The sequence below is a fragment of the Macrotis lagotis genome, chromosome 4 (assembly GCF_037893015.1).
Source record: "Macrotis lagotis isolate mMagLag1 chromosome 4, bilby.v1.9.chrom.fasta, whole genome shotgun sequence".
In the NCBI taxonomy this organism is placed as follows: Eukaryota; Metazoa; Chordata; class Mammalia; order Peramelemorphia; family Peramelidae; genus Macrotis; species Macrotis lagotis.
Genome location: NC_133661.1, coordinates 267085259 through 267095521, shown reverse-complemented (window position 1 = coordinate 267095521; position 10263 = coordinate 267085259). Strand labels below are relative to the sequence as shown.

The window sequence follows — 10263 nt, the reverse complement described above, 5'->3', positions numbered from 1 at the left end:
ATCTATGTAGGAGAAAAAAGATTAATCTGGCAATGATTTGAAGCTAGGATTATAGAAGAGAAGTGAAGGTAGGAAGATCTCCTGGGAAAACATTACATTCCCATTTTTTAATGGGAATAAGGACCTGTACTATTGTAATACCAGCAAGAATAGAGAACAAGGTATAAATAAGAGATAAATAATTAGATAGGAGGTAGCTACATGTCTCAGTGGTTAGAGTGTTGGGCCTGGAGTTAGCCAGATGAGCCTTCCTGAGTTCAAATCTGGCTCCATATATTTACTAGTTATGTGATCCTGGGCAAGTCACTTAACCTTATTTGTCTTAATCCATTGGAGAAAGATGTGGCAAACTACTCCAATGTCTTTGCCAAAAAATCCCAATGGACAGTATGGTTAATGGGGGCCATGAACAGTTGGACACAATTGAATCAAACAAACAACAAACAATGATAACATAGATAAGAGAGATATGAAATAGAATCAATGGGACATGATAATTAGATATAAGAAGTGATGGAGAGGAAAGTGTCAGTAAAGGTTTGAGCAGAGGAGATCTGTGAAGAGCAGCACTACTGACAGAAATAGTACAGTCAGAAGGAAAGAAAGGTATAAAGGGAAAGATAAGTTCATTTTTGGACATGTTGAGTCTAGCGACCTTGTAGGAGGATGGCACTGTGGGTGGAGATGGTCCTCTGGGTCTCTGAAGAGAGATAATCTGCCAAGAGGTGATTGTTGAAGCTATGGTAATACTAAGGTAGTAAATGGAGAACATCTGGATATTAGATACATGAATGAAGTGCTTTCTATGTATCATTGGCCATTCTAGGCACTGGGGATAAAAATTTAAAGCTTGACATTTTTTGCCCTGGGGAGCTTATATTTTAATGGGGGATTCAGAATACAAAAATTAGAGCCTTGGGGAATAATCACATTATGTGCCAGGGAAAACATTATTGATAATATTTTCTGTAAATTTTTCATGAAAGTTACCCTGATTTACTAGCTGTGAAAAAATGTTGCTTCATGGTAGAAAAATACCAAAGGAAAGGATGTTAGAAGTTAAAGGTTAAGGCTATTTTTAAAAGGACTTTCATTTTTCCACTGTTTGGTCTTTGCACATAGCTACTTTGTAATTAAAGAACACAGTTGGATACAAGGGAGAGAGATAAAAGGCAGAGCCATAAATCCCCTAATTATATCATAAAATATGTTATCCATTTGTTTTTGGATTTTGCCCAAGTTTATTTTGTTTGATTTTTATCAAATCTTCAAAGCATGATAATCTAATTAACATTTCAGTCTAATGACTATTTGCCATTTAGCTATTCCTAATAGTCATCTTGGAAAATACTAAAAGACATTTCTAGTTATTTTATAGTTAGTGTGTATAATGGGTTGTAATATATTTTATCAATGATTAAAAACCTTCAAGTTGCTGTTATTTCAGAAATTATATGGGGTGAGTGAAGTCATTTGAAGACTCTGAGGATTTAGAAATTCATCATTTAGGGAGTTTGGTGCTATTTAATCAAGTCAAAAAGCATTAAGTATCTAGTATTGACTAAACACGGTGGATACAAAGAAAAGCAAATAACAGTCTAGTGGTCTCAGTCTGTTCTTAGTCTAGTGGGGAATGCAACACACAAACAGCTATGTCCAAACAAGATATAGACAAGTTAAGCTGGAAATGGTCAAATGGTCTCAGAAGGATTAGAGAGAACAAAGGAAGTCTTCTTTCAAAAGGCGGGACTTTAATTGAAACTTTAAGGATGCCAAGGAAGCCAGGAGGATGAAGACTAGCATGGAGGACAGTTTGTAAAATTTCTCAGTCAGGAGATAGGAGAATCTTGTGATACAAGTAGCAGGGAGACTAATCATTGCATTATAGAATATATGGAAAAGACTAAGGTATATGAAGAATGGAAAGGTAGGAAAGGTTCAGTTCATGAAGGTCATGGAGCCAGACAGAAAATTTTACATTTGATTCTGGAAATGATGGTTTATTGAATGATGGGAGGAGTGTGAAAATGTTTTAGAAAGATCAGTTTGACACCATAGAGGAGGTTGGACTGGAGTGAGGAAAGACTTCAGGCAGGGAGATCAACCAGGAGACTCTTCCAACAATCCAGGCTTGGGGATATTCCCTCTGTCTTTATTTTGAATGGCAACTTGCCAGAACTTGCTTTTGTACAGACTGGGGAAAAGCCCAGGATTTCTGGGCTTTCAATTCAGTTGGAAATGCAAATGAAAATACCTGGAAATCTATGTATATTGTAGTGTATCATATAGAAAAAGGAAGGTGAAATTTTTTTGGAGTAGAAATAACTTTTAGGTGAGGAGTTCTTAACCTTTTTTAGTTTTTGAATAAAATAAAAAATACATAGGACTGAAATAAAATACATAGGACTGAAAAGGAAACCAATTATGCTAAAATAAATAAGATCAAAAAAGAAAAAATTATGATAAACAAAAAATATTTTTAAAATTCAAGTTCAAAGACGCTGGGTTAAAAAAAACTAGACTAGATGAAAATGTTAATGGATTCCTCAGGTTACTATAGACTGTACATCAGAAGCATGAGATCTTTGGTCCAGTTACTTATATGACCTGGGACAAGACTTAGACATCTTCTTGGTTAATCTATTAATAAAAAGAAAATAAGAATATCAGCCCCATTTAAACTTAAGGGTTAGAAAACTAGCTATAGAGTATAGGGTCATAGAGTAGAAGAGTGCTCAGTGGTCAATTAGGCCAGCCTTGTACACATGAGGACACCAAGACTCAGAGAGGATATAGCTTGCCCAAAGTAATATACAAAATAAAACAGCAGAAACAGAATTTGAGCCTAACTTCTCTGACTCCAAAGCCAATATACATTCTAGCAAGTCTCAATGCCTTTTGCAATTCTCAGATGAAGAAATTAAAGCTATCTATAGTCATATGAAAAATTGTTTTAAATCATTATTGATTAGGGGAATGCAAATTAAAACAACTCTGAGGTACCACCTCACACTATCAGATTAGGCAATATGACTAAAAAGGAAAATGATCAATGTTGGAGGGAATGTGGGAAAACTGGGACACTAATGCATTGTTGGTGGATTTGTGAATTGATTCAACCTTTTTGGAGAGCAATTTGCAATTATGCCCAAAAGGCAACAAAACTGCATACCTTTTGATTCAGCAACACCACCAGTAGGTCTGTATCCCAAAGAGATCACGAAAAAGGGTAAAAAACCCACATATACAAAAATATTCATAGCAGTTCTTTTCGTGGTGGCAAAGAATCGGAAATTGAGGAGATGCCTATCAATTGGGGAATGGTTGAACAAATTGTGTTATATGAATGTGATGGAGCATTATTGTTCTGTAAGAAACCTTGAGGGATGGGACTAAAAAAAACTTGGAAAGACTTGCATGAATTGAAATGAGCAGAACTGGAGGAACATTGTACACACTGACAACAGCATTGGGTGATAATCAACTATGATGGACATGTTCTTTTCAGCAGTATAATAATCAAAGACAGTTCTAAAAGACTTGTGATGGAAAATACTATCCAACACCAGAGAGGGAACTGTGGAGTTTAAATGTAGACCAAAGTTTACTATCTTCAATTTTTAAAGGTTGTCTTATGTATTATGTCAATTTTTTCCTATTTTTTTCTTTCCTTCTGGATTTAATTCTTCTTTCACAACATGATTAAATGGATCTATGTTTAGCATAATTACACATGTAGAGTCTTAAAAGAAACTTTAATGCCTTTCATGAAAAGACCCAGCTTCTGTTCTTAATCCTTTTACTAGCTCTTTGTGTGGCCTTGGGTAAATCACTGTATCCTTCTTATTTTCCTTAACTATAACATGAGGTGGTTGTATTAAAATTTTCTTAAGCTTACTTATGGATTAGATTATAGGGTTAGATTATCTCTAAATTCATGACTCTATAAATGAGTTTCTAAGTTTAAATGATACATACTGGGAAGATACCAACAGAAAATGAGGGTGAAAGAGAGTGAGCTGATGGAGGTGATATGATAGCAATTAAAGTTAGCAAAAAAGTGGAAGAAAACTATTGTTGTTCATCCTTCATTCTCAAAGAGGACTAATGACTTTCAGGAGGGTGATGTCTTAACTTGCAAGTAAATTGAATTTAAGTGAGACAGATCTATGCAAAGTCATCAGCCTTATTCTCTCTTCCAAAGACATCAGAATCCAGTAGCAAGATGTACTGGATACAGTTGGAGACCTTGGCCTTTTTAAGCCAAAATCTCAGGCATTCATTCCGTGATTAAGGCTAGATAAGAAATGAGGTAAAAGATGGCCTACTTTTCCTTCACAAAAGAATCATTCAGGCCAGAACAGAAACAATTGCTTTTTACATTCACTCTGAGCCATCAAAACCAAACATTGAGCAAGTGAGGCTTGGACTGGGGCTTACTGGCCAGTCAGTGAGAGCTAAGGTGATTAGGGTTTAAAGGCAGTCAGTTAGCTCCATTTGGATCCCAATGAGCTTTATCAAAGCATGGTTTTCTAGAGCTATATTTCAAGAAATCATAAATTAAAATTACATGAGGCAAAAGTATTAATCTCATTTTTTAAATGATGAAATAAGTAGGGAAGAAAAAAACTAGCCCCCAAACCCTAAGATACCTTGCTAAACTAAAAAAATTTAAATGTTCAAAATTTATATTCCTTGAACAGAACCCTCACATGTAAAGGATATGATTCACCAAATGGACAGAGGAAGAGGAAGAAGAGGAGGAGAAGAAGGAGAAATATGGGGAAATAGCAGCATTGCCCAATTGAAACTGGCCTGTTGGGTACCCCAGTGAGGCAGCTACTACCATTTATAGATTGTTGCTCATCTTTCATTCTTGAAGAAGACCTTGAAGAAGGTGGGTGATAGCTTGACTTAAAAAGGAATTGGATTTAAGTGAAGCCGAGCTGTTCAAAGTGATCAGCCTGTCTCCTCCAAGTCATTGAAGCCCAATGACAAGATAGAGGTAAAGATTGGTCTCTCTGAGGCATTACCCATTCAGTGAATAGGAACTGAGGTAAATGATGACCTACATTGCCTTTACAAAAGAATCAGTCTGAGAGGGGAAGATACTCAGAATTTCTGTCCAGAACAGCTATAGGTACAATTCCTAAGAAATCTGGTAGAGAAAAATAATCAAAGGATTGACAGGATTGTAGAATCTTGAAAGTCTAGAGGTATTGAACTTAAGCTTCTCTTCAAGGTTGACTTTAGCCAGGAGAACAATGAGTGTCAATTGCACATGAAAATCCTGAAGACTGAAAATGGAATCAAGCTAAAAATTTTGAAAAATTGAGAACAAGAGGGAAAGAAAAAAGATTGGAAGGCCAGAGGGAAAAACATAAAGAAGGAAAATATCTGAATTTTGACTGTTTTTCTTTTTATATGTATTATAAGAGGAGAAAAGAGGAGTAGCAAGAAAAGAAGAAGTAAGGATAAATGAAGATGTGAGGACAAGAAGGCAGAGGAAAGATATCTTGAAGGAAAAAAGTCTGTGGTGAGAATTCCCTACACAAGGACAAAGATAGGTTCTCTGCAAAGGATTATGTGATAGGGATTCCTTAAATTGGGATGAATACAAGTATTATATTTGTAGTAAATTCCAAGGAGTAAAATGACACATCTAGGAGCCTGGATTGAGGAGAAAAAGGATTACTGCCTATTGGACAATTCCTAACTTTTCCCTGGAGTATACTAAGGCTGCCTACTCTGAATGAATAATGAAAAAAATGAATGAAAAAACATTTATTAAGTATTTACTATATATATATATATATATATATATATATATATATATATATATCAGGTACATTTCTAAGTGTTGGATATATAAATGTTTTTTAAAAAAGAAATAGCCCCTCCTCTCAAAGAATTTACATTCTAACAGGGAGAGACTATATATATATATAGACTAGTAACCACTCCCATATATATATGGGAGTGGTTACTAGTCTGGAGGGGTACAAAAGAGGGCAGGGCAGACTTGGTGCATGTGAGTTCGCTTAGTTTGATGGCTGGATGAAATGAAATGGTTTGGTGGTAGATATAGTGGGCTAAGTGATCTAGTTTTCATTCACTGAGAGGGAGCAAAGGAAAGGAAAAGAGGATATAATTCCAGGAAAGAACTATGGAGAATTTCTGAATATTGAGAATGGGAAAAGTAACTATCAAAAGAGACAAAGAAGGAATAGCTGGAGAGTTAAGACATGTCTGAAGGAAGACAACAAAAGAGAGTATGTCACTAAGGAGAAGTCAAGGAGGATGAAGACAAAAAAAAGACCATTGGATCTGGTGATTTTTCAATTGTGATGGATGATGAAAACAAGTTTACAAGGCTTGAGGAGAAAATAGATTAGATAGTAGAAGCATTATGACATTTCTAAAAGTTTGACCGTATAAAAGAGGAGAGGGATGGAACAGTAAATTAAAAGAGAATGTTGGATAGCCTGAATTTGGAAAATCTGAGTTAAAGCTGATTGGTTGGCAACAATATGGTGGGTCCCCAGCAGTTGAGGGCCACCAGACTGGTTAGGGAGGGGTAAATTTGTTCAGGTGGCAAAAATGGAGCAACTTAATATTTCCATGCAGATTAGTATGGGAATCCAGTTCATGAGTGGCTACTGTACTTCCAGCCCAGGTGAGAGAGAGGGACCCAATCTAAAATAAAACAAAATAAAACAATAATAAACAAAATAAATGGAAAGAGCTATTGTAGCGGGAGATATTAAAGAAAAAAGAGATGGGATAGTGCAAAGATTTGGAAAAAGGCCGAGGGGATGAATGATAAAGAGATTTTTTTTTCTTTCTTCCTTTTATCAGAGGGAAAAGAGGAAAGGATGGGTGAAGGCATAAGAGTTTTGAGGTATGAAGAAGGAAACTGAGAGAAATCACTTAAGTTGGTTTTGATCTCTAGGAATAAGAAGCAAGACATCATGAGGGGTAAGTGAAGTTTGAGGAAAGTGGAAAAGGTTCAAATTAATACTTGTGAAAGCAATGATCTATGATAATTAACAGGATCATTGAAGAGCAATATAAATTTAAAACAGACCTATTAGTTATATTTTGTGAATTTCTATAGTTTTGGAGTAGTTATCACAGAGCTGACAGTTTTGTGAAATGTCAATGGGAAGTATGATTTGATTTGCAGAAAACTTTTCAAAATCATGTTCACTGCATAAAATGAAGTTTCTCTTCAATATGTGAATATTACTATCAATTTTAGACAGATGTTTGCAGTAACAAGGAGTCACAGTGGACATGAGCAGAATTTAGAATTTAGCAAATACTTTCTCAAATGCTTTCAAAACCAAAGAACTTTTGCTGCCAAGAAAGGACATTTAAAAAATAAATTCAGCTTTGAGTATGTTGTAAATTCCTGTTGTGGTTATTTTTTTGTCTGCCTTACTCTTTTTTTTAACGTCATTTCTTTGGGACTAAATTTTTTTTTTATTAAACATTTTATTTATTTTGAGTTTTACAATTTTCCCCCTAATCTTACTTCTCTCCCCCCACCCCCACAGAAAGCAATTTATCAGAGTTTATGTTGTTTCCATGCTGTACATTAATCCAAATTGAGTGTGATGAGAGAGAAATCATATCTTTAAGGAAGAAACATAAAGTATAGGAGATAACAAGATCAGACAATAAGATATCAGTTTTTTCCCCCTAAATTAAAGGAAATAGTCCTTGGACTTTGTTCAAACTCTTTATCTGGATACAGATGGTATTCTCCATTGCAGACAGACCAAAATTGTCCCTGGTTGTTGCACTGATGGAATGAACAAGTCCATCAAGGTTGATCATCACCCCCATTGTCTGCCTTACTCTTTAAAAATTTCCTGACAGAATAGATTCTCCAAGGAGATCAAGATTCTTAGACAATGTCTAGTACAAACAGGAAACTGAGGTCCAGGGAGTAGTGGGATCATAGATTTAGAGACCTAAGGGATTTTCAAGGTCACCTAGTTCTTTTACAGGTGAAGAAAATGAGGCCTGGAGATTTGAAGTGACATGTTCCTTGTTACATAAATAGTGATAGAACTGGAATTTGAATCCAGATCCCATGAATTCAGATCTAGGACTCATTCCATTGTATTAATTATTGTCAAGATTTTAAATTATTAAGCACACATTAACTTACTAGAAGAGAATCTTAAGTTTTTCCCAAGACAACCACAAAATGCCTCTAGAGGCTAATTTAAATGTCACCTATAATATACTTTGAGATTTACAAATAAATAGACTGGATGAGTGATTTTATTATCATAAAATGCAGTAAACGGTAATCATGGAGGTTGTTAAATCAAACAAAAGAACTTCAGATGTTTTAACTAACCAAATTTCCTTCTTTTTAGGGAACAGTCAATCCTGCTCCACAAATTAATTAAAGAACTATCCCCACCAGCTACAGGAGAGAAGTTAAATCATCTCACATCTATCTCCTCTCCCCGCACCAACTCCTTAATTCACTACAGCAGTAACCTACTAACTGGCCCCTCTGCCCCACAGTTTCTTCTCATCCTCATATCCATAGTTCGATTATAGATCCTGAATCATGTCTCTTCAGAAATTTCAGTGACTCTCTATCCCCTCTAGGATAAATAACAAACTACTTTGGATTTTAAAATATTTCATTATATAGTTCAAGTTTGTCTTTTAAAACTGATTTTACCACTCTCCCTTTCAAACTCTTTAGATTCCACAGTCATTCCTTGTTCAGAAAATTCTGTTGTTTCCTTTGAGTTGCTGCTCAAACTGTTCTCCCTTTTCCTTTCTGCATTCCTCTCCCCCTGGAATACTTTCCCTCCTCACTTTCAGCTCTTTGAATTCTCTTCTATTCAAGGATCAGCTCAAATGCTACAAACAGCCCCCCCCACCCGCAACTCAAGTTATTTTCTTATTCCTTCTTCTCCCCTGAGTTATTAGTACTATCCTACTTTGCGTAGTTATCCTTCCATAGGAATATTGTTTAGGGGTGCAGTGCCCTCCACAATCTGGAAAATATGCATAAAATTTTTCTGTCCTTCATACCAGAGAAAAAATATGAATTTTTTTCCTTTTTTAGTAGGTTATTTACAGTACCTTATTGTAAAATGGGGATTGGTATTATATAATACTAATATATATATATATATATATATTTTATGCATTTCTAAGCTTATAAACTTTCTCTGTGTTGTCCACTGTATCATATCATCTCCGTGCCCCCCCTAAAAAAATTCCCATTTATTTTCTTATGCTAACTGGAAATCATGATGGGAAAGTCATGATTTCCTTACTTATAGATTTACTTATTTACCTCAGTAGAATGTAAGCTTTATGAGGCTGCTATTTGAGTTTTATCTTTGTATTTTCAGTACCCATTTCTAAATTTATTTGAAATGAATATTAACAAATATTGAAATGAATATTAACAAGTGTGGTAGTCTCTCCCTTCTTGCTAGTTCGAAAGTACTTATATCTAACATTCCAAATTGTTCTCCTAGAATAAAGTTGAACATTTCACTCTAGTTTTACAATACCGTCTTAGCAAGCTTCACTCCGTGCTCATAAGTGAGGGGCTTCTCTTTCATATAGAACAATCGAGCCAATGTTTTGGGGTCATCACGAAGATCGATCTAGCAAGAAAGAAAACATATGACAAACACTTATAGGATAAATATTTGCCGCTATCAAGCTTATGCAAAAGAAGACAATTCTAAAAGTATCTGAACTCAATTATAGCAAGAACAGTGAAATAAGTGGTGTTCCTAGATGACTAAGGTGAATAAAGTTCTTTTGGATGGATAAATCTGGACATTTGTGTTAAGCGATGTCGGCCATATCAGTATGGTTGTACATATGCATGGTGACAAGGAAAAGTCTGAGTTTTCACAGTTTTTTAACCTGAAGAACACAAAAGCAATAAGCACAATTGTTAATTCCAAATCTGATTATACTTGCATTATTTATCTCTAACCAAGTGTGTATTTTCTGCCTTGATCAACAATATCAATGTGCAGTAGTGGATTAAATTACATAGGGTATTTGAATTTCATGTCTTTTAATTTTGGAGTAAACACCTAGGATTAGGCAACATTGCAAAATAAAATCAAAATGTTAAAGTTTTTAGATAGATAGGGGCATGGTTAACACTATTGTTTTTTTTTTAAGGTTTTTGCAAGGCAAAAGGGGTTAAGTGGCTTGCCCAAGGCCACACAGCTAGGTAATTATTAAGTGTCTGAG

General features: G+C 35.1%; 1 protein-coding gene across 2 annotated transcripts in view; it reads right to left on the bottom strand.

Annotated features, from left to right (window-relative positions):
• RHOJ (ras homolog family member J) overlaps positions 1 to 10263 on the bottom strand; it is a 124651-nt gene that overhangs the window by 10462 nt on the left and 103926 nt on the right. For both annotated transcript variants that reach the window (XR_012478222.1, XM_074235960.1), the window contains exon 4: positions 9561 to 9656. Coding sequence is in view for 1 of the 2 variants with exons in the window: in XM_074235960.1 (XP_074092061.1) it covers positions 9561 to 9656 (96 nt within the window). In the remaining variant the exon portion in view is untranslated. The remainder of the gene's footprint in view (positions 1 to 9560; positions 9657 to 10263) is intronic.